General features: G+C 28.1%; 1 protein-coding gene across 3 annotated transcripts in view; it reads left to right on the top strand.

The window, feature by feature from the left end:
• The window catches only part of LOC136077124 (voltage-dependent R-type calcium channel subunit alpha-1E-like), a 196,415-nt gene that overhangs the window by 135,387 nt on the left and 34,433 nt on the right, over positions 1-26,595 (top strand). For all 3 annotated transcript variants that reach the window (XM_065791765.1, XM_065791766.1, XM_065791764.1), the window contains exons 24-30: positions 1,722-1,774; positions 1,950-2,007; positions 10,006-10,106; positions 10,223-10,421; positions 14,945-15,109; positions 18,734-18,841; positions 22,568-22,645. In XM_065791765.1, coding sequence (XP_065647837.1) covers positions 1,722-1,774; positions 1,950-2,007; positions 10,006-10,106; positions 10,223-10,421; positions 14,945-15,109; positions 18,734-18,841; positions 22,568-22,645 — 762 coding nt within the window. The remainder of the gene's footprint in view (positions 1-1,721; positions 1,775-1,949; positions 2,008-10,005; positions 10,107-10,222; positions 10,422-14,944; positions 15,110-18,733; positions 18,842-22,567; positions 22,646-26,595) is intronic.

Here is a 26,595-nt window from a genome sequence, read left to right as displayed (position 1 = left end):
TATTTCACGATTGTACTCGAGCAACATCTAAAACTAATGAAAATTGGTTCACAATTGAAGACGCTCAAAATCATCTTCTTTAAAGTAATCTTGAAGAAACTAAATCAATTGATGTAGATGGAATCCATCCACGTGTATTATGTACTGCGCTGCAGCATTTGCAATACCACTCCACTCTATCTTTAGACAATCTTTATTGTTTTGGTTCTGTACCTGACCATTGGAAAAAATTACTCCCATCTTTAAAAAAGCAAGCAAGCTTAAGGCTTACAATTATCAACCAGTCTCCCTTATCTCAATGGGATGCAAAGTAATGGAAAGAATAATTCACAAACATATTATGGCGCATCGTGTGGAAAACAATCTAATCTCCAAGCATCAACATGGTTTTCTTCATAAAAAGGGACTTCTGACTAACCTCCTCAAAGCTCACGATATACTTGCTGAGGCTATTCACCAAGGTTACAGTGCTGGTATTATCTGCACCAATTTTGCTAAGGCATTTGTAAAAGTCTCCCACAAAAGTCTTCTACATAAACTGAAAGCATATAGCATTCACAACAAGCTGCTACTTTGGATCAAAATGTGGCTAAAACATTGTAAGCAAAGTGTTGTCCTAGGAGAACACATTTATGAGTGGTTACCTGGTCAAATACTTGACTCATGCACTTTAACATCAACAAATGTAAAGGGATGCATGCAGGTTGTCCTAAGAATCGTTTATCATATGAGTACTCCATAAAAACCACCGATGGCATGTGCCACATAATTGCAACAACAACTATTGAATTTGACCTTGGAACTCTCATTTCAAATGACCTGAAAGTCATCCACAGCCAATCGCATGTTAGGAAGGCTCAAAAATACTTTCCGCAGTAGAAACTAATCTTTGTAATGCACACTCTATAGAATGTATGTCCGGTCTCTATAGAATGTATGTCACATTTAGAATTTGCCATTAAGTTACATGAGGATGTTCAAGACTGTGTCACTAAGACAATATCATCTAGCAGCCATTTTGATAAAATAAAGCGCCTGCAGATAATCAAACTTACCACCCTTAAAGAATGTCATTTACGTAGGCATATAATTTAACAATTCAAGATTTTCAACAACATTGACGAAGTTCTTTTATTGGTCCCAAAGCACCAACTAATTGAGCGTGAGGTGTACAACTTGCACGGCCATGACAAGCAGCTTGACCGTCAATTCCTAAAAGGATCTGAAGAGAGATCGAACTTCACAAACAGAATTGCGGTCCATTGGAACTCTCTCACACAGCACACTGTAAAGGCTCCAACTTTGAATGCATTTAAAGATTGGATTTCGATGTGATAAACTGTTAAATCAGCATAGAGACTCCTAGGAAAGTCTCTTCATCAATCTAATAATTTAATATTTAATATATACATATATGTATTTTTTTATTATAGTTATGACATTATTTCGGTTAACATCTATTAATTTAGTTACTGAATATATCCTACTCAAACTCATATATATATATATATATATATATATATATATATATATATATATATATATATATATATATATATATATATATATATATATATAAATTATTTTTAAGTTAAATTATACAATATTATATTTGTACTTGGTAACATAAATTATTGAAGTTATGTAACTTATAAAATTATCAGAGAATATTAGGCTATATATACAATTATTTATTGTAAAAATTGAAATATTATATTCAGGGAAAGTTCTATTACTGCACTGATGAAATTATAAAGAATGAAGATGAATGCAAGTATAAAGTTTTTTGTTTTTTTTTACTTAACTTTTGTTTATTTTTATTAGATAGTATTGCTATTATTTCTTATTAAGTTTATTAAATTACATTTAGTTTATTATAATGTATTGTATTAATTTTTTTCATACTAACATTGTTTATATTTGTTAGCATCACAATTTTTTTTTAATAGAGGACTTTATTTCAAGTATGATACTAATTCATATAAAGATACAGAGATGTTTCCGGAAGTAAGTTATTAAAAATATTTTTTTTTTATTATAAAATAGTTTATAGCAATAGTATTATTTGATAATAAAATAGTTTATAACAATAGTAAATTTTTTTTTTTGGATAATATTTTGCATTTAAATTAAAGTCAAGTTTTTTTTAATGAAAATACTATGAAATGAAATTTAATGAAAATACTATGAAAATACTATGAAAATAATAATAATGAATAATAAATATAAATAAAAAAAAAATATATATAATAAAATAATAATAATGAAAATACTATGAAATGAAATTTAATGAAAATACTATGAAAATACTATACTTTTAATGAAAATACTAATGAAACTAAACTTGTTGGTAAAAATATTATAAGAATTGAAAGAATTGGAAGGAAAAAACTAAAAAAAGAAAAGATTGAAGAAGAAACAGAGTTGTTTTACAATACCCCCTGGCAATGTTTAGTGCATGTGTTATACACAGATTGTGAACTTAGTTCATGAAATGGATAAACATTTGGTTATTTTGTAAACCAGATGATAACATTGTATGAATCGTTTGTGTATTGCATAAAATACGCAACTATAATACCGTAAATTTCATGAAATCTTTTGTTCTTCGTTTTTTTTATAATTAAACTTGATAAAGATATAGGTAAACAAATAAAATTAGATAAAAAAATACCATTGTTTATTTGCTCAATTGAGATTTTTTGAATGACAAAACAATTAAAGTAAATTTCTTGTGTTGGAATTTTGTTCACCTATCAAAAAAACAAATTGGAAATTAAAATATCTTTTGCAAGCATCAACGTAATTTTTACGAAACCATTTTTGTTTATTAAAAATTGTGTTCATTGAAAAGTTTTGTCAAACCATCAGGTGAATCAAGGAGGATGAAACAAATTTTGACCAGGTCTACCATTCTTTTTATTTTAAAGCTGTAAGGCTAAAGAGTTTTAAAACTAATAAAAAGAAGTCTGGGAGCATATTATTTATTTTCAGATATTGCTTACAAAATAATGAATTTAGGTGCTTGTTACTTAATTTTGGGGATATTTCCTATCCATTTCTAAGAAGTTGGACTTTTTTCACATACTTACTAGTACACATAAGCTATTAAATGTTATTTTGTACTAGTATATGTAGATATAGTAGTACAAAATAATATTTAAGGCTCATAAGCTTTATTTTAATTTACAAATATTATTCAAATTTTAAATATTTTATTAAATATAAAGAAAATCTCATATTTTAATGATCACTGTTTTTAATTTTTTTATATCTGTTAATACAAAAAAACAAATAAACAAAATTTTCAACAAAAATAAATAAACACATGTGATATAGCAATAAAGAAAAATCATTATTTCAAAATTTATATTAGTTCTTATGAACCATTTTTTAAAAAACATAAAAAAACATAAACAATTGTCTCATATTTCGTGAATAGCAAGAAGTATTGCACACATAAAAAGTTTTAAGTTAATAACATTTTTTTTACAATCACATCAGGAGTTGCAAGAGTTTTCAATCTTTTAAAACCTTGGCCATGACTAATAAAATGTTTATGTAATGATGCTTGGTCACTCAATAGTTCAGTTGATTATTCAATACCTGTTAACCCTATAAAATAAAAAAAAACCTTTAAACATGTTTCATTTTAGCCAAAGAGTAATTATACCTATTTATATTTCCCACCTTTAAGTTCTAAAACCAGTAAGATTAGAAGAATTACATCTTTTTCTATCTAAAGACAATACAAAAACACAACTTATACTGCTTTTACTATTTTGTTAGTTTTTTCAATCATAGCGTTAACCACTTTTTCTGTATTTTTCTGTAATTACGTCCTGAAAACATGGTCTGTATTAAAGATATCAATCATTTAAGGTACTTTAGTTTTTTACTCAGGAACTGTCAAACTGCCAGACACTTGGTTTTTTCTTGGTTTTTATAATTGTCAAAATTATCTAAAACATAAACATCTTTTCTATTTTTAGTAGTTTTTATTTTTAATTATAGTTTTCTAAATTTGAATGTGAAACTTTAAATGTCTGAGAAATTAAATTGGAAGATTTGTATCTAATTTAATTTTTGGTTTGATTATAATGCTATATATAACTTGGTTTATGGAGACGACCAGCATGCTAAAATCTATCAAATGCTTTAGAAATGTAGGGAGTGATAGCCATAACTTCTCCATATCTATCTGTAATGATAGTCGCTCATCTTGCAGACCAGATATCTGTACAAAAAAACCTATTGGTTAATATGATTAACAAATTAGCAATGAATGAATGAAATAACAATGAATGAATAGAATGTGAATCAGCAGTAGAATGAGAAGATTGAAGTTCATATTGATGATTAGAAAGTAAGATATTAGATTCAAGGTGAAAGATTAAGTGTTTGTTAAAGACTCAAAAACCTTGCTTATAATAGGAAGAAGACTAATGGAACAGTAGTTAAATGAATCAGATTGCTCTCTAGAATTTTTGATAATAGGGATAGCCGATGTTTTTTTCTAGCAGGCTGGAAAACAATACTCTGATAAGCACTTGTTAAATAGTTTTGAAAGTATAGACAACAGTTTTGGAGAACACTTCTTCAAGACTATAACAGTTATATTTTCCAGGTCACAAACTGTAGAGAAGTCCAAGCAGGAAATCACTTTAGATACTGAAGCTGGAGTGATAATAATTTTAAGCAATAAATCAACCTGCTTGTCAGCTTTATCAGGTTGGATGTGATTAGTGGAATCAATAGGTGAGATTGATAAAAAGATCTTAGCAAACAATTCAGCTTTGTCTTTATAGTGCAGTCAATTGGTGCAAACTTTGTGCTATTTAGGGTAAAAGCATGAAACTTTGTGAATATTTTGGTAAGGTTAAAACATTTGTTTTAAGACTCAGACCCAATTTCAAAATGACCATAGATGGTCTCCATGGAAACTAGCACCTGTCCATAGCAACGAAATTTTACTTTTTCATAATTCAATAATTTATACACCAATCGAAAGTTTAATAAAAATGAAGAAAAAAAAAATAAAGACACTATATGGAAAAAATTAACTGATAACAAGTTAGAGGGCTTTAAAACACTATAAACCTAAGGGTCAAATAGAAGTATTGCGTGTAAAACTAAAAATTACATTCATTTTTTTTTAAAATGACAATGTAAAAAATTTTGAAGGATTTTTATTTATTAAAGTATAAAACAAGTTCATTTTTTTATTTTTGCTTCTAAAAAAAACACTTTGATAAGACAATCAAGCCCATAGTATTTTCCCCCTGAAATTATTAAAAATTGAATAAACAGTGGAATTGGAAAGAATACAGCGGTGAAAAAGCTATTGCCATTATGATGGGACCACTTCATTTTAAAATGCCGGCGCCTAAAACATTTGGAGATTTGTTGAAAGATTCTGGGAGATGTTCTGCTTTAGTTGAAGCAGAGATTTCATCAGCAGCAAAAGCTGAATTGTACCTTAATGCATCACACGTATCAAAAACAAGAAGTGTGTATCAGGTAAATTTTAAAGTCTATTTTTTCATTTTTAGGAAGGATGAGTTACTAAACAATTACTAAACATTATTGTTCAGAAAATTTTGAGTTCTAAATGCTCTAAGTAAAAAAAATAATTCCAAAATAGGTAACTGCTGCTTATATTTTGACAAAACAAGCTTATCAAGGCTACATGATTCAAAATGAAAGATGTGAAAAACCTTTTGATGATTGGAAAGAAGATTGTGAACAGGTTTATCCCAAAATTAGATTTTGATCAATAACAAAGATTTGAGTTGGTTGTATTAGCTTTTGTGTTTGTCAATAAGGACTGGAAATTTTGATTTGTATAGGCAGTGCATTCAACAACTGCTGCCTTGGTTTTTTGCAATGGACTATATGTATTACTTGCGCTGGTTATCCGTACATTTACCAGATGTAATTTAACTGGAAGAAACAAATCCAGAAATTGCAAGACAATTTCAGAACAGCATGTTTGTTGTAAACAAAACAAGGAACAAGTTTTCTTCAATTGGGTTAGAACATGCACATGAGCAAAATAACAAATGCGTCAAATTAGAAGGAGGTTGTTTTTATTGTTATAATAACGATAAAATGTCCATTTAAGAAGCCTATCATAAAATACGAAATTGATTTAAGTTGTTTCGATAATAATTTTTATTTATTTATAAGTGACACACCCATGCATTAAAAATAAAAAATTGCAAACTTTACCAAGGTGCAATTGGATTAATAGAAGATTTCCAAGAAATACTCTGCTAGATGATTTGTGGACCTGAGTTGCTTTGATGCGTAAATGAATTTGAATCAAATTTACCATACGCAGAAAATGATAAAGATGATTTTGTGGAAACAAGTTTCAAACATCATGAGTAAAATAAATGCCATCAAAGTTGGTTTGCATCTTAAGTTATGAATTTACTTGATGTAATTTCAAACATGGCTAATCCATTTAAAGATTAAAACCTATATCTTCTGGTGCTTGATACCCATGATATCAAAGACAAAAAGTGGTAAATAATATTAATTCAGTTGAGTATTTTGGAGAAAAAATATTCAACCATTTTTTCCAAACCAGAATAAAGAAGTGTTAAGAATCTATCTTAAATCCAATAAAAAGAAATAAGCTACTACTTTTTAGTTATGTCAATAAAAAGGAAGTTAAAAGATCACCAATATCTGTGCTCAAAAAAACCTGCCAGTTGTTTTTGCAACAGTATATTTCCTGCCAGATCTGAGATGGCAACCTTAATGAGCTTTTTGCTCATGAAAACCACTTTTTTCCACCGTCTCTTTCAAAAGATGAACTGTTACGCAGTGGAAATAGATCAGATCTTTTAACTTGTTTCAATGATTTCCACAACGCACTTAAAGATAAACCCTTAGTAGAATGTTTGATCATTGATGGAGCTGTAGTTGTAAATATTTTATCACCCAAGAATTGTGAAACTTTCGGAAATTATTCAACCAAGATATTCCAGAAAATCATTTTGGAACAGTTAGAATCGTATCCAAGAGTTGATACTATTTGGGACGTTTATACAGAGAACAGCCTTAAAGAATCCGCAAGAGTTAAAAGAGTACAGAGTATTCCTCAATATGTGTTGCCCAAATCAAAAATTTCAAGTAATTGGCAGTCATTTCTTCGTCATTTCGTGTCAATCAGAACAAAAACAAATTATTTAAGATTCTTTCAGTCCAAGTAAGTCCAAGTAGTGACCTATGTGGACTAAGTCAATCAATCAAACCAAAATATCTTCAAACCCAATCATGAGCCTTGCAACTATGAGGAAGCAGACATTCATATATTTCTTCACACAACGCTTCATTTCATTACACGATCTTGTAAAGTGTCTTGATTCCTGGAAAACTTGGGGAAACTTTGAAGATCTCACTAACCCCTTGCAATCAATTTCTAATTATCCCTCAAAGGAAGATATCATTAGTATTTGCTTTCAAAAATAAATGCAATTGTGAGCGTTAAATTCATAATTTACCAAAAGATTCAAATATAAGGGGTCTTTAAAGTTTATTTTAAATTTTAAGGGGTAAATTTTGATCTATAATATTGTGTTTTTAACTATTTATTAAATATTAAAATTAAATATTTTAGTATTATTTTTTTTTTTTTTTTTTAATTTTTATTAAGGTTTATTTTTATCATTTGTGTCATAAGAATATTTAATTATAATTGAAAAATATGATTTGGTACAAAAATATTATGCTTTTACCCCCTTTAAGGTTTTTAAAGCCCTGCCTCTCGTTACCAGTTAATTTTTAACATATTGTGTTTTTATATTTTTTGCTGCGTTTTTAATGAGCTTTTGGTTGATGCATAAATGAACGTTTTTTAAGATTTTTTTTCCAGCTACAAACATGATCCGGTTGACATGGAGACAGGTGGAGCTATTTTGGAAGTGGTTCTAAGTCTTAAAATGGTTATTTTAATATAATCAACATGTTGGCCAAGTTTCATGCTTATACTCCAAATAGCACAAAAACATATAAATTTGTCACCAATTGACTGCACTATTAGGCAATTTAACAAAATTTAAACCATGCAAGAGAGGTGGAATAACTGGTTTGCCTTTATTATAGACATTTTATAACCTAAGAATAATTGGCATTTGAACAAATCTTCGAACAATTTTTAGTAATAGTAAACAAACCCCTGTTTTCTGGAGAATTTTTCTGAAAGTAATTGTTAAAATTGGAAATTGAGAGAAAAACTATGGAGAAAAGTTAAGCTTAACTTGTAACAGTTGAGAGGGATTACACACCTAAAGTACGAATAAGAACACCATTCATGTGCAACATGGCACTGTTAATACTCTGATACTTTTAAGCTGTTGATAGAATCAGCCTATCTGAGAGCTACCACAAAATTAAGAAACCTGACTACCAGTCGACCTCAGAACCATAAAAATGAGTTTTAGAGCTTCATTACAAGATAATAAAATGAGCTGTCTAGTCATAAAAACAAAAGCATAATCGATGCATTAAGTCAAGAAGATTTAGCATTCAACATCCCAAACTAGAAACAATGTATTATAAATAAATCTATACCAGCCTGATAGATTAAGAAGAGGTGTGAAGCTGGTTAACAGATAATATTAGTTTACCTCTTATGTCTTTGCCTAGGAGGCCTTCTACAAGACAGTAGTAAGATACATTTAATGTCTGCCCACAAAAAGTATTTTTATCAAGACACCATCTCTAGCCTTTACTCAACCGAGTTCTGCAAAGCAGGGGATGTGTTAAGTCAAAGTTGGCTTTTCCTAGCCTTATCTTAAAAAAGTCTATCCTACAAGGCAGCAGGACAATGAGTCCTTCTGTTATTACAAAATATTATTATAGAATAATAACTTCGTAATAACATGGAGCATGAGTTTTTTACTGAGATTTTTTTCCTTCAAATAGCATGAGTTTTTTACTGAGATTGTTTTCTTCAAATATTTTATTCGGCTGAACTAGTCAAGTTTTACAAGAACCTGCAAAAAACTCTCCTTGGAGAGAATTTTTTTATTTTTATTTTGTTTACTTGAAACAACATGCATTACTATAAACAAAAATAAGTCCAACAATATATTTTATTTATTTAAATTTGTATTTTTTCAAAAAGAAATGTGGATACTAATACATTTTTGTGCTGATGATTGCTGATGATGACTCTAGCTAAGATTTTTTATTTATTTATTTTTTACAAAATATTTATTTTACTTTTTAACATTGCTAATAACTCAATGATATAATGGAACTTAAGTGTTTTACTAAGAAAATGTGTCCTTTACTTTTTATCTTGCACAAATTTGGTTGTATTTTATTTGAAGTTTATTTATTTTGTATCTTTAGAATATAAAAAACGAAAATAATGCTCAATTGGTTCAGAGTTAATTATTTTACACAATGCATGTAAAAGTGTTAGTTTAGGCTAAATAAATAGTTTAGGCATACCTTTTACTTAATTTGGTCTAATTTTCCAGTCTAATTTTACAGTTAAGACACTTTTTTTCCTAGGAAGTTATTAATGTGTATGCGTATTCTTTAAACATTTAGTGTATTAATTTTCTTTTACAGTTTACATTTTTATTATTTTTAAATTTTATTATTTTTACATTTTATCAAGTTAAATCATTTGTTTAGTACTTCCATAAAACAAATTAACATTTAACTTATCTACCTTTTGCTATATTGTCAAAATCCTTATTAAGGTTTGAGATAATTTTTTTTTTTCACTCTCAAAATCTCTTTTTATCAGCAAACTTTATCATCAAAGGCAAAATTAATTTTTTTGAGCAATGTTGTTTTTTGACAAACATTTGTAACACTCCTAATGTTTGCCATCGTTTATAGAAGATGCTTGAGATCATTATTTATAGAAAATAACATACATAATTGATACACAATAACAGACATAATTTATTTTTATTTATTTATTCTTTGATTTATTAATGAAACATTTTTTTCAACAACTGTTTTTTATTTAAGGTAAAACGTAGAAAGTGGAAAAATGAAAAATTTCATTTTGACAATGTCTTGGATGCTCTAGTAACTCTTTTTGTGTGTTCTACAGAAGATAACTGGCCAACGTATATATATATTTTTTTGTTTAATGTATGTGTTTTTTAGTATGTGTGAGTGTTAAGTTATTATTTTTAAAGTCCCTTTACATTTTTCAACATTAATAAAATGTTTGTTTTTTTAGAAAAATGTATAAGGCAATGAATATACCTAATGAAAAAAAAGGCCATTTGGTTATGAATTATTCCTATGCAGGAATTTATTTTATTGTTTTTATGGTGATATTTACTTTCTTTATAATCAACATCTTTGTTGCATTAATTATTCTGACATTTCAAAAACAAGGTGAAATAGAGATCCAAGCTGGTCTTGACCAAAATCAAGTTGGTAAATTAAGTTTTTGAGTTTAAATATGCAATAAATAACAACATTTTATTAATATTAAATTATCGATAATTAAATTAAAACATCTTTAATATTAAACTTTGTTTGATATGAAAGATGGATCCATAACAAATAATAATGTAATCTAATATAAAAGATGTGTCCATAACAAATGTAAAGTAATTTAATATGAAAGATGTGTCCAAAATAAATTTTGATCCCATATTTATAAAGAAAAATCACAGTTGTTATATCAGTTACTAATTTCTAGTATTTAATTATTATTAAAGCAAATAAAGAAAATTTTCAATTAACAATAAAGTGTATTTAATAAAAAAATCTCTTTATGGCATTTATTTATTATTATGAGCCATCATTGTTGTCATGTCATAATTAATGTCCTTGTTTTTTGCATTTGTATGAGATGTACTGAAGGTATGAGGTGGACTGAAGGTATAAGGTGGACCAAAGGAATGAGCTGAAGTTTCCGATATACAGAATCTTAAGCATCTTTTTTCTGATAAGGTCTTTTTAAGTTTTTTTGTTTCGACTGGTATCTTTTTTACTAAAACTATTAGATAGGCTTTTTGTTGCAAATGTGTCTAAAATTATCTCTCTTTCTTATTTTTTAGAGTCACACTTTCAAGACAACATCAACTTTTATTATCCTTGTTTTACCGTCATACATTTAAATATTCTGAATACATATATCATATAAAATTCATTTAATTATTTGTAATTTACTTTTACTGTAAAAGTTGTGATAGTTCTCTAAACACGGCCCAACACAACTTGCTCTTGCTTTTGATGAATCTTTAGCTCAACAAACTGATCTTATTCCCCATATCAAAGAATTTGTTGGCGCACTTTATCTCTCTAATCCTATTCATAAAAATGGATTTTCTATATTCATTAAAATTCATTTTCAATTTACAAATCAGTGATATCAAAAGTACCTTGTATAACAGAATAGCATGCTTGAGCATCTTATGTAAACCAGTAGCGTCCAAACTGTAAAAATAATAGAGTATGCTTTTTTATAATGCATTTTTATGCATAGCCAATAATTCAAGTATTTTCTACTTACTCATTTTTTGATATTATAATGCACATTTTTAAAATAGTTTATGTCTATCCTTATTCCATTTGCTTTCATTCCATCTTTCTAACGCTGAACTTATTAATTACTTTCCGTTTCTGTAATCAAACATCAATAGTTTACTTTTGATTTCTTAAATCTTACTTTTGTTAACAGGAATGTCTGGTGATGCAATATTTTATTTTTAAAACTTTACAACTTAAGTGGTAATGAAAAAAAAGACTTGCCCCTAAAAAGTTCTTGATAACCTCAAGGCAAATGTGAGTCATTTGGTGTTTTTATGCAAATATGAATTTATGAAGAAGAGATAAATTACGTATACAGAGTTCAAACTAAAATAAAAAAATCCTAATTTTTGTAATTGTTTATTTTTCTGCACTTTTTTGTGTTAGGAGTTTGTGTTATTTACAGAAAACAAAGCTGAAAAATATATGGCTAGTTATACTTTAAATTTTTTTAAGGTATCTTTGTTATAGGTACTTATAGAGAAGAGAAAAAAACTTAAACTAGAAATTATAGCCTTTTACATAATCAGCTATTGTTAAGGTTTTTGTTTTTAAATTAAATCTTTTTGTGATTTTAAAGAGCTCAATCTTAAAAACCAGATTAAAAATTGATCCACATCAAAATTCATGTTGATCTAAACATTTTAAAAAAATTCAGTTTAGCTGCATTCAAATGTTATAACACATTAAAGTAAGCCGGATCAAGATTGTTCATTGAATTTTAAACAAAAACTTTAAATCTAAACAAAAATTAATGTAGTCAAATAAATTGTTGTTGTTTTTTTAAACATGAGTATTTTGTCTTTTTCTTTAATTTAAACTTAATCTAAAATAAATAAATATTTTTAAGAACTTTCTAAAATAAACTAAGAGCTTTATTCTATGAGAAGCAAAGTAAATCCTATAGATTTTTTTAATAATTATCATGAGAAAATTGTTGAGGTACAATTGTTGAATGAACATTAAAGTTATTGCTGTCCTTTGAGCAAGCTTGAAGTTATTGTTGTAATCCATTGAGCAAGCTCAAAGCTGTTGTTGTAATTCTTTGAGCAAGCACAGAGATGAAATGAAAAATCAGTTTTAATATTAAAGTTAATAACTTTGATAATAAATATATTTTAAACAATCTTTAGTAATAATTGTCTTTTCTTTTATAGCATCTTATATAGATTTTCTTAGTGTTATTTCATTCTTACTACTTTTTAAATTTTTTTTTAATTTCTGGTAAATCCACGCTAGTTGCAAAAAACACTGCATCGCAAACATTGTGGTACAAAAGAAAATAAAGAAAAAGAAATTTATGTTGATTGCCTTACATTAAAAGAATATCTCAAATTAACTATTGCAAGTTTTGAATCCTAATTTTTTAGGCTTGTTTTAAAAAAAGATAGAATTGTATATGGAAAATGTAAAGTCAATATCATAAGAGCTGTTTCACGAAATGCTGTTACCAATATATTAGGTGTAGAAATAGCTGAAAAGTGAAAGTGAAACAAAAATGGAATTAATATAAGTCAAAATTTGACAAAGTGTTGTCAAAAACCAAAAAAATAAAACTTCTTGCATGCACTAAAGACAGTTAGACAATAGAGAAAACTCAGTAGTTTTTTTTTTTACTCCTCAAAGATCTGTAATACAACCTGTATTACAAGCCAGATTTTAAGAAAACAATGTAGACTATTATCAAAACCTTCTCCATATTTCGATTAAAAACTAAGCAAACAGATAGTTACAGAGGTTGTTATACTCTATGAGTGCAATGAATATTCAAAGGTTTGTCTAGGAACACAAGAGTTTAGGTCAGGTAAAGTAGATGTTATAAGGCAACGCATCCAAAAAACGGTTACTTCTAGTCAATATTAACAAACTTCATATAAAGTTTATAATAAAACATTTTTTTTAAACTCAATCAAAGCAAAAAATTTTAAGTTAAGACCATGTGATGCATACCTGACTGTGATGCTTCTGGTTTGAACGCAATATGTGTTTGTTAGTACCATTAATATGTAAAACTTTTTGTACCAATTTTTGTGTTTGTTAGTACCATTTATGTGTTTGTTAGTACCAATTTATGTGTTTGTTAGTACCATTAATATGTAAAACTTTTTTGTACCAATTACGTTTTAACATTAATCGTATGTAACATTGAAAATTGATTGGGGTTGTATGCTGCATGGCTGAGAAAAGGAGTTTTGTCTGATTACTTCGGCAATATGTTTGATGCATGAGTTGATTTATATATATAAAAACTTATATGATGTTTGAGTTGATTTATATATATATAAACTTATATGATGTTTGAGTTGATTTATATTTATAAACTTATCTGAAGTAAACACTTCATATTGACAAAATCAATATAATAATAGATTAAAATAATAACTTATTTTTTTTAAATCGATAAATCATGTATATTCTACTTTTAATTTCAGGTTAATTTTTTTCTTTTATTATGTTTTCATATTTTAAACTACTCAAAATAGAATCTCCAATTAAAACATATAATGGTTTTCACAAAAATTAAATTAACAATTTAAAAGCATAAAATGAAATTAGTGTTATCAGATTTTCACACGTTTTTTTTAGATCTATTGTTTAAATACCATTTTGCAATACAATTAAAATTATAATATTTAGCTTTTCTTTATTGTTTTCAGTTATTTCTATTGTTTACAGCTATCTTATGTATTACTAAACATATAGTTACTTGAATGTTTTTTCAATGAAAAAATGTGAAAAGTTTGGTTTATTAATGCAAACTTTTTATAATTGAATGCCTTTAGGACGCAAGTGTATAAATATATACAGCCCTCGGAATTAGAAAATGGTGTCAGCAATAGATTGCTGACTGTTATAGGTTGGCATCAGGTTGGCTAAATAAATTTGACACTTAGGGGGTTACCATAAAACATTGAAACGATTGAAACAATTTTAGATAGGCAGTTAAATTGGCATTGGCTGTATATAGATATATATATATATATATATATATATATATATATATATATATATATATATATATATATATATATATATATATATATATATATATACACACAGCATATATATATATATATATATATATATATATATATATATATATATATATATATATATATACACACACATAAATATGTGTATATATATATATATATACTGTATATCCCAATGGACATGTGTCATCCAGGGAATGTCCATTAGGTATTTTACAGATGTCTGGACGTCCGTGAGACATCCGACAATTATCTTCTGAGTGATGTGTGTCTACTGGGATTGTATATATTGTATGTATAATGTGATATATATATATATATATATATATATATATATATATATATATATATATATATATATATATATATATATTGTTTAATTTGATATTATATTAAACATATATTTTTTAAATTTGAAAATTTAGCATGCTTGTTTGGAATACGTTCTAAACAGTAAACCTTGCAAATCTTTTATGCCAATAAATAAATCAAGTGTATCTTTTCGGATGTGGCACTTTGTTAAATCCCATCATTTTGATAACTTTATGGTGTCAATAACTTTGATGAACATGTTACTGCTTATGTTAAGGGTAAAATGTTATTTGTTTGTTTTTTTTATATATTTTTAATGTGCCTAGGCCCTACAAAAGGGGGTGCAGTTGGAGAGCCACACCAGGGTCCGTAAGAGTTTATAGGCTCTTAAATATAAATTCTTTTAATTTTGAAAAATTTTTTTGTTGAATGTCATTTTTATTAATAGGGCATAAAACAATTAAATTTGTTAGTACAAAGCGGCCAAGCCTACCAATAAATCCTAAAACATCTTTATACTTAAAAAACCTCCTAAAAAAACCTAAACTCTCCTAGAATATACTTGAATGAAAAATACTACTGAAATCTCTTAATTTAAACTTGTTTTATGATCTTTAAGTTTTCTTTCAAACATTCAACTTAAACTTTCAAATTTTTTTATTAAATTTTTTGAATATTGCTTAATTTTTGAAAAAATTTAGAATCCTCTTAAATAATAAAAAAAAACAATTTTTCAACTCAAAAAAAGTGCGGCCATCCTGTTGTATTACTGATTATTATCTGTGTTATTTTCGTCTAATTAGTTCCGTTTTCTGGTGTAAATTTTTTTTTAATTTAAAATACATCAGTATTTATAAAAGCAATGTAGCCATGAGTTACATAAAAGAAAAGAAGAATTATAAAATTTGTCATCAGTTAATTTTCGCCTAAACTAAGGTAAATCACCAAAGCAATGTTAAGCATAACAATAAGAGTTAACAATAAAAGAAAAGGAATACAGACACTTTTTCAATTGGGTATGAAAAAACAACGATATGAATTAGAAACAAATATGAACGCAAAAGAAAAGTGAAAATGACATTCATTCATCAAAAATGGAATAGTAACTAAAAACAAACTTACAAATATGATGGATTCAGATATTGATTCAGAACTTTTTTTCAGTTCAAATTTCAGAACTAAGAACTGGTGCTGTAGAAAGTTAAATAAGTTTCACTTCACCAATCAAGTTCATAACTTGACATTGGATTCATCACAGCAGAATTTCCTTCTCAATCAGAAATAAATAATTTTGTTACCAGAGGTAATGATTTTTCTTTATAAATTGCTGGAAAATGATAAAAATCAAAAAAATTTTGAAAGTATAATTATGTTTAGAAACATTATTCTAGACCATTGTACCCAAGACTGACTTGTCTAGAGTAAGCATAAGGCTTCTTTATATTTTTTTCCTTATCAGTTATTTTGGAACAGTGTCTGTTCCAAGCTAAGTAATGCTTTCATTATCAGTATTAACTACAGTTAATATTGATAATAGAAGCATCAGTATTAGTATTAACTACAGTTAAAAGCTGGCCAGCCAGTGCCAATTGACGCAAGTTATAGAACAGGATTCCAGATCATGAAATGAATAATAGAGAATGCTGTCTAGCATGGCATGTATTAAAACAACGTTTTTCAAATCAAGACAGTATTGATAATTTTATTGAATCATCAATTAAAGTGGAATTGAAAAAATGGTACCAAATTTTAAGTAAAATTATTGGTGTTATTTTTTTAGGAGAAAATAGCCTTGCTTGCCTTGCTTTCAAGAGATCAAAACTTTTTAGATTTAATTAATTTGCTTTCTAACTGCGACCTTATTTTAAAGAAACACATTCTAAATATACCTGAGTCACAAAATAAGGCCAAAAAATGCAAGTAAATTACATCTTAAATGATTCATAAATTTAATTTATTTCAGATTGTTTGGATTTTGTTGAGCAGCATGTTTTGGAAAAAAAGGAATTCTACAAAATACTATGCAATAGTTTTAAATTCCACAACATACTCATCTTGTGTTGAGCGAATAATTATTTTGCATTAGCTAGTTCACCATGAATTATAATATGAAACCTGGAACATTTTTTTAAATTTGTAAATTGTAGTTACAAAAATGGTTCTGAAATAACTTAAATGATTAGAAAAACATTAGAAGTATTCCACTTGCTGAGGTAATGCTATCCCATTTGCTGAAGTAATGCTATTCCACTTGCTGATTGTAGGTCTCAAAGTTATGACAATGCACAAAATATGTCAGGTAAATACATGGGAGCGCAAGCTATAATAAAAGAACAGTGTCCAACTGCTGTGTTTATTTCTTGTGGCTGCTACCTATTTTCAAAACTATGCAAATAGCATACACCTTATTCAGTTCTTGCCCAAAGAGATGGAAAATACTATCTAAGCATATTGGTTGTTCCCATCATGGCATATGATATGGCATATGATGTTCCCATCATGGTATATGATGTTCCCATTATATATCATATACATATACCATGTTCCCATCATATATCATATACATACCATCATATCCCATTATATACTGCATACTCATATGGCATATGATGTTCCCATCATGGCACCACATAGTCACATTGAGTTAATAGAGTCAAACATATTTAGATCACCTTTTGGAAGTCAAGCTGATTTTAGAAGACTTGCTCAAGCTAAGTTTTACTCTTTAACAAGAAATGAGGTTTGTGGAGCAATTTATAATATCAGCTTTATCTGCATCATTATGTCAGTTGTGTGACACAGAATTCCTATTAACTTTTGCAACAAAATTGTTCAAGCTAGTAACTCAACTTTAGATATGGAAGTTTTAAGTATAGAAAGCTTTCACAACTAGTAGCTATCCATAACATTTGGAAAACAATGCAGCTAAACTTGTTGTATCTTGAGTCTGACATTGCAAAACATATTGGCTTACAGATACTTATAGATATAGTAATTCGCAATTTTGTCAAAAAAAAAAAACTTTGTTTTTTATAATTTTGATAACTCAGCTTTTTCATTCTTTTTTTTTTTTACTGTCTTTTTGCTAGAAAGTTACAAAATTGATAGATTTTATTTAGTAACATTTGTTAAACAGGTCTTTTATGAAGTTGAAAAAAACATTCTAAAAACATTTGTGGCTTTGAAAGTTAAAGCTTTTTTTTTCCAAAAAAAAAAAAAAAAAAATTTAATTATTTTTTGTTTAAACAAAAGTGATATTTAATTCTATATATTTTTTAATTTTATGCTGTTTATTTTCAGTATGCATTTTAAAACACAGTTTAATATACAATTGCAACTTTTTTTCCCATAAATTGCAATTTAAGAAATCTCAATTAAAAAAATTGGAATATATTATTTATTTGTTGAATTTTTTTTATTGATTAAATGGTATATACGCAATGTAAGGGTTTAAAGGGTTAAAAAATTAAGTTTATATATTTATGTGTGTGCGTATATATATATATATATATATATATATATATATATATATATATATATATATATATATATATATATATATATATATATATATATATATATACTATATATATATATATATATATATATATATATATATATATATATATATATATATATATATATATATACATATATATATATATATATATATATATATATTTTTATATATATATATATATATATATATATATATATATATATATATATATATATATATATATATATATAAGTATATATATATACACACACACACACATATGTATATATATATATATGTGTGTGTGTGTGTGTGTGTGTGTGTGTGTGTATACTCTTTTTCATGATTCCTTGGGCTGAATATTATTGTTATTACAATTTCTATAAATAAATTTTTTTTTTAGTTTAAAGGAATGACTATCAACTATGGAGATTGGCTTATTAAAGTTAATGGAGGATTTACTAGTCTGTATTTAATAGAAGCTCTTCTAAAGATAATAGCATATAGATTGGTATCTAGTTTTCTTTATCTAATAGATTGGTATCTAGTTTTCTTATGAATGTTATTAGTTCGATTATTAGTAGCTAAAAGTGCTTTATATGTGTGTTGTCATCACATATATGTGTGTTGTTATCACATATATGAAGTCCATAAAACAATACAAGAAAATTTTCTCTATAAATAGTTATAAATTATTAATAAATTAATAATTATAAATAATAATAAATATGTGCTTTCTATCATGGCATTGAATCTGAAAAGTTTAAATAACTAATTTTTAAATTATTTTAATGCTTTAAAGCTGACAATTATACATTAGTTACAACAAAATGACAATAAATTAGTTTAATGGCAATGTTAGCAATACTTTTTATTGAAATCATTTATGATATCTTTCTCTAACAATACAGGTATTTTTGTTTGTAAATTTTCACTAGAAAAGTCTAGAATCTCATTTTTCATTTGTTTTTGACATTTGAATATATTTTTCTTTACTTTGATATATTCATTGACAACTGATTCACAGGTTAATGGGTATCTCTTTAATTTTAAACCAGTAATTTTAAACAAGTTTTTTCTTAATAACTCCCAGCTCTATACTTTTCCTAATAATAACTCCCAACAAGGCTGCAAGCAACCACTATTAAGTTGGGAGTTATTAGGAAAAGTATAGAGCTATAGATAGGGATGACAATCCTGGGATTCCATACAAATTGTTTATCCCAAAATCCTGGGATTAGTCTTCGAAATTTCCCGGGATTTCAGTATTGGCATAAAAAAAGTAAAAGTAAAAAAAGTTTAGGCTTAATTTGTAATTAAAAAATGATAAGAATTAAAGTCACCAATAACAAAAAAATGGGCAAATATATAAAGAGAAAGGGCATGGTTAATTTGATCAGAAATTACATCTAAAGAGTGCAGTTTTAGGAAGAAAGAGAACAATAAAGAACAAAGAGAAAGGTGACAGAGTGAAGAGGTGATAAGCGGAAGCACATACAGGAATGGTCAAATGATTTGAACCTGATTTCATAACAAATAGGTGGATTGATGCGTATGTATACCCTCAGGCTAAGCATGTGGCTGTTGGATTCTTAGCGAATCAAAAGACAGTACCCATCAACACTGAGATCTGAAGAAGAAATATCTGATTTTAAATTAGTCTCACCAAGAGCAAACAAGTCTGGTGAGTTTTGCAAGAGGTAAGATGGAACTGATCGAAAGTTGCTTTGCAGACCATGAATGTTTGTAAAAGATATTTTAAAACAGTTAGGTGATGGGGATGGTTTTTTATGTTTTTGTTTACTTTTCGCATGATTCAAATTTAAAGAGAACTTGACTTATTCATAGACAGAGCATGGCCTCCTAAGCAATGGGCTATGCAGTTGTCTCAGTCCTGTTAATTAACTTCATAATTTAAGGTTTTTTATGCAGCCTCAACAATGTGCACCAAAAGCATTAACAGAGACACCATCCAGGCCCAACATGGCACTCTTAATACTCTGATATTTTGCAGCTGTTGATGGAATCAGCCTCTCTGAGAGCTACCACAGTGTTCAGGAAACCTTAGTACTAGTCGGCCTCAGAACCTTTCAACTTTTAAAGAGCTGTACCCTTATTAAGAAATAACAAGAAGAGTTGCATTGCCTATCAAGGAGGCACAAGCAAAAAAATTCAAGTTAAGTCAAAAAGATCCAACATTTATCATCCTAGGCAAGAAACAATGTAACACAGGTTTACATCTACGTCAGCCTAATTGATGAAGAATGAGTTTGACACTGGTTAGCAGAATTATTCTGCTTAGCCCTAAAGTTTTTGCCTAGGAGACCTTCTACAAGACAGTAACTGGATGCAATCAACATTTGTCCAAGATGAGTATTTTTATCGAGACACTATCTCTAGCCTTTACTTAACCAACAGCCCCAAGGCTGGGGAATTTTAGCTGGATGCCTTTACATCTGCCCAAGATGAGTATTTATATGGAGACACCAACTCTAGCCTTTACTCAACAAGCAAAGGGGAATTTTTAATTCGGAGTTTATTTTTCATAGTCTTTGCCTAAAAATGCACACTCTGCAAGGCAACAGGGCATGTGGCAGATAGTATTGGGTTACATGATAAAAGTAGCAGGGTGATTGTGATTATCCTAAATCTGACCTGATCTGAAGTTGTTAAAAGGAGTTACTTCCCAAAAACAGTTCTTTAAAAGATCAGGCATGATATTTTGGAAATACATTAGGAAAATTATTACATATTAAGGTGAGAGTAAGTTTCATAGTTGGAGTAACTAGTTAGTTACTGAGCTCATACTACATCAAAGACTTAAACAGAACACAAACATACATATAAAGTATATTACAGGTGAGCAAACACAGTAACAAGTACCTCTAACTCCAACAGTAAAGCTACACAAAAAAATGAACAAATAAATTTATATATATATAAATATATATATACCTGAAATAGGTTGCACTAGGTTACATGTTACCAATAGCAGGGTGATCATGAATAAATACACCTGACCTGACAGGTAAATGGTTTGAATATTCAAGTATGTTACCAAGAAAACTGTTAAAGTTGACAGCTATTTAAGAAGCTGATTGCAATGAGTGCCACACTGATGTTTAATGTGATTTATAATTATTAACTTCAATACTATCTATACAATTTGTAATTATCAACTATCAGTATTCCATCAATGTTTTATTTTCCAAACCAATGGTCTTTCCCTTTTTAATTTTGAAGAACTAAAGCTAAGCTTTACCAGAATATATTTGCAAGAATGCTCTAATCACACAAATTCTTTATAGCATACTCATTAACTGATTTACCAATACTGAGCAGTAATAATTTTTAATAAGATTTTTTTTTTTGATACTCTTAAAACAGATGGCCCTTTAAATCAAAAAATTGGTTTTTTCAATAGATCAGCTTCCATGTATCTTGCTAAAAAGTATTTGTAATTCAGAATGCTTTACATTTAGTTTTACATTATAACTATAAAACGACCTAAATTTTAAAAGGGTTTGACCATAACTAATGTAAGTATTATGTAATAAAAAATTACAGCATCTTAGACTAAAGGATTGTTCATAAATTATGCAACATAAGTTTATTTTAAAAATGTTATTTTCACTTTTGTGCAGTAATTTTCATTGAAGTTAAAGTGCTATTTTAATTTTTGCTTCAATCCTCTGCTAAAGAAATCTTGTGATCTTTTTTCAAATCTTGTTAATTAAATTTAGCCTTGCATAACTTATGTATGATCTCTAATCAAGCAACTTTACTTGTGATATCTTTATTCTTGTCTAAAAACTCGATAAAGCCATCCCAGTGAGATTAAATAATGGATGAAGCTTTTGAGAGACATTTGAACCAAATGTTTTTAAATTCAAATAGAAAATTATCTTTAGGAATTCAAAAATGTATGGTTTAAATGTTTTTACGCTGCATGAAGGTTTTAAATTCTTATTTATAATTCCTTGGTTCTATATAAATATTTTAAATAAAACTTGTTATATTTAGATATGCTTCTAAAAGTTTTAGTTGATTTAGTATAAAAAGTTTTTAACAATGACATCAGGAGAGAAAAAAAAGAAAATTGACAAATCAGTCAACTTGCATTTTTTTCATTGTTTTAATAGTATTTTGCATTAAGCAATATTCCATAAAAATTTAAAGTTTTATTTTAAAAAGTTTTATAAAAAATATTCATGGCTTTTTATTTTTTTATTTTTAGACCTACTTTAAAGATTTTTGGAATTTGTTCGACATTGCTGTGATTTTAGGAGGATTCCTGGATATTATTTTTACTTTTGTAAGAATTTTAATTTCTTTTTTTTTTTTGAAAAAAAAATTTTTTTTTTAAATTTTATGTATAATAAGTGTTTAGTTGAATACTTAAAAGACAGATAAATACAATTATATGAATTTAACATTTAATTTAAACATTTAAAAGACAGTAAATTATGTTAATAAGAAAATCAGAAAGTGGGTAGCAAACTCCAGAGTGCTCATACATAAAGAAAAAAAAGTAAGCTCATGCTGACAATCACTGTGAATTAAAGAGATGTGAATTAACAGAATAACAAAATATTTTATTTAGAGAAAAAATATATTTTATTTAGGAGAACAATATATTTTGTTAAGGGTAACAATATACTTTATTAGGATGAAAACAATACATTTTTTTAAGGAGAAAAATATATTTTATTAAGCAGAACAAGAGATTTGTTTGAGCAGCAACTTTTTTTAGTAGTTGTAAAAACAAAAAATCTTTTTGACCAAAAAATTTATTTTTTGTTTTTAAAACATCTTCAATTATGATGCCAAAGAGTTTATGTACTAAAAATATAAAATATAAATGTTTAAAAGTAAAACGACATTTTTAGAAAAGCTTTTTTATGATAACCTATTCAAAAGTATTATATTTTGCTTGTCATTATCATGTGATGGAGAGAATTTTGTGTTCCGCATGGCAACAGATTTTTGGTCCAACATCCAGTCTGGATACCCCTGAATTCATGGAATTTAAAAAATCTTGGGATACAATAAAACAACGATCGAATTTCAAAATTTTAAATATTACTGATCGAAGTCTCAAGCAACAAAAGGAAAATGTTGTTAATTTTTTGCAACAAATCTTGGCCTCAGAAGGTTACAGCATGCCTCGTGATGACTAAAGAGAATGTGCAGATTTTGTGCTCATACTTCTAGGAGAAACCTCTCCTCGTTGAGTGCACTGGCTTAAGCCTGTTGCACACCATCATGCACGATGGCAACTGTTATAAACAGTGCTAAAATGTATGCTTTTGGTGATCAGCTGAATTATAATCCTAAAAAAATGGTTAGCCGCCCCTTCTGCAGCCGATGCACCATCAAATGATTTTTAGTTATATGCTTGATCTACATATGTTCAAGAAAATTGACTCCGAGGTAGCTGGAGCGACAATTTCAGCATTGAACAGGCATATGTGGTATCTGGCAGAAGAAACGGTCACATTTTCGCTCTTCCCAAATTTGGTGTCAGATTCTGAAAAAAAAACAAATTGCCAGACAACTTATCAAAGCAAAAAAAGGACAAACCACTAGATAAAGGTGTTCCTGTCTTCCCACTGCTAGTATCCTCAACAAAATTGGTACATCTGATTGGCAAGAAATCCTGGCTCCTGTTCAATTTACTGGGAATTGATGCAGCCTGGCTGCACTTGCCTCCAAATCAGTGGGAAACCGACAATAATTTTCAAGAAGCGGCAATGTTTATACGTCATGCAACAGTTGTCAATGATTTAGCCGAGAGGACAATGAAGCTCATCACAGACTTTGCAAATACTTTAACAAGAGACGAAGTACAAAAACAATATATGTTACAAGTGGTGGAACAACACCGGCGCAATGTACCAGATTTCAGAAAAAAAACACTGAAAAATCTATGAAAAAACTTACATAATTGTTTTTCCGAATAAGGCTGGATCAGTATTTCTCTTAGGCCTAACATTATCATATCATGGTAGCTAGGCTAGATCATTATTTAAACCTAAATTTTGATTGCTTAAATTCAACTTTTAATAACTCTAGTTCACTTCGAACAATTTATGTTACTTTTTCAATGTTAAACAATGTGACAAACATTTTTGTCATGTTGGCAAGGCTTAGAGTTATTTTAAAATCTTGAAGTATGATTTTTTTCACTTTAAATACTGAAAGGAATGGGAAAACACCCAGATAGCAAAGTAATTTTGAGATAAAAAAATTTGGAGCACCATGATGAAGCAGCTCGTGGTTCAAGCGAAATTTCTAGCGCTATTTTCCATTATTTAAAAAATATTGTTCAGGAAAGTGAATCATTTAAAAGTACGATTATGACTGTTCACTTGGTAAGTGATGGCTGTGGAGGGCAGAACAAAAACAACATTGTGGTTGGTATGGCTGTATCATGGCTTGCAGAAGCACCAACAAACATTGGTTCCATTAAACTTCTCTTTCCAGTACAAGGGCACTCATTCCTTCCGATCACGATATTGGAATCTAAAGGATTTCATGAAATATTTAGCCACTATTGTGACAAGGTTTTCCATATTTGAACCGACTGGTTTTGTGATGACTGGAAGACAGCAACAAGTCCTATCTACAAACCAGTGAAAAACATTCTAGAAAGTAAAAGAGTTATTGCAACAAGAACATACAGTGGAAACAAAGTGCCTGTGATTAATGTTCGATGTGAATCCAGCTACAAATGTGATGTGGGCACTCCAGTCAGTCTCTTAAAGAAAGGGAAAAAATATTCAAACATTGTGGTTAACCATTTGCCATCATCCAGTCTGATCAACCCTAAGAAGTTGAAGGATATTCATAAACTTCTTCATGTAGCTTATGGTGCAAAATGGAAAGATCTTCTAGGTGTCGAAGTATATCTAAATTTAGAAACATCTGCCTATGCAGTCGATGATACAAGGACAGGAAAAGAGTGCAACTGTGCGGATAATGACATTGCATTTCAGATATAAACAGTTATAGGTTATGTTAAATGGGCAGTTTGGTGAGGGATCTGTGTTAACAATAATGGACATTTTTAGCTTTGACTTTTCATAGTTACATTATTTTTTAGAATTATAAACAAATTGTTTTATTATCACAAATTTCTGATGTTATTAATGGACAATATTCCAGACATGTAAATTTTAAAAACTGATTTTTTGAAAAAAGTTACTATAAAGTTACTATTTTTATCATAATTTTCCTGTTTGGAAATAAATAAAATGATACAATATGAAAAGATTACTTTAAGTGTTGATTTGGCTTTCATTCTGATTGAAAGATAAAAATAAATGTTAATTTTGGACAAAAGTAACTGTACGAAATAACCAATAATCATGCAAAAGCAGATAAGTCCCAAGGTATAAAGTCTGTGGAAAAGGAACAAGTGCACCAATATGTGTAAACTTTCTACTGTGTAGTGTGGTCTAATATATATATATATATATATATATATATATATATATATATATATATATATATATATATATATATATATATATATATCTGTGTGTGTGTGTGTGTGTGTGTGTGTGTGTGTGTGTGTGTGTGTGTGTGTGTGTTAAGCATCGGCGTTACCGCACCGTCGGTAAAAATGCGTAAATTTGCGTAAAATGCGTAAAAATGCGTAAATTTGCGTAAAATGCGTAAATTTGCGTAAAAATGCGTAAATCTGCGTAAAAATGCGTAAAAATGCGTAATTACCGCGGTAATTTTGCGTAAAAATGCGTAATACGCAATTTTACCGCATTTATCACTTTTTACCGCATTTATCACTTTTTACCGTTTTTATCACTTTTTACCGCTTTTTATCACGATTTACCGTATTTTATCACAAATTACCTCTTTTTTTGCTGATTACCGAAAAACTAAAAAAAGATACTTTAAATTGTTTTTTGTATTTCTATTAGTAAATATTACATTTACAGTTTTAAACAAACAAGTTATTGATAAAAAATTAATCATCAGATATATCATCATCTGTCTCTAATAAAATGTTTGCAAGCTCAGATGCTCTGTACTTTTTTTTCTCATTCCCCTTCTAATTCGACTTCATTATATTACCTAATTTTGCTTTTTTGATTCTACTTTGATTGTGCTGGAGTGTCATTGGAATAAACAAAGAGACACTTTGAGTTTGGTCTTTACCTTGAGTCACTTCATACCCTTCTTGTTGAGCTAGAGTCCTTTGACTCTCTTGAGTATCTAACTGTAGCTGTTGTTGCTTATTAG

The sequence above is a fragment of the Hydra vulgaris genome, chromosome 02, assembly GCF_038396675.1.
Source record: "Hydra vulgaris chromosome 02, alternate assembly HydraT2T_AEP".
NCBI lineage: Eukaryota > Metazoa > Cnidaria > Hydrozoa > Anthoathecata > Hydridae > Hydra > Hydra vulgaris.
Note: the sequence above shows the minus strand (reverse complement) of the source record. Positions and strands in the feature narration are given on the sequence as shown.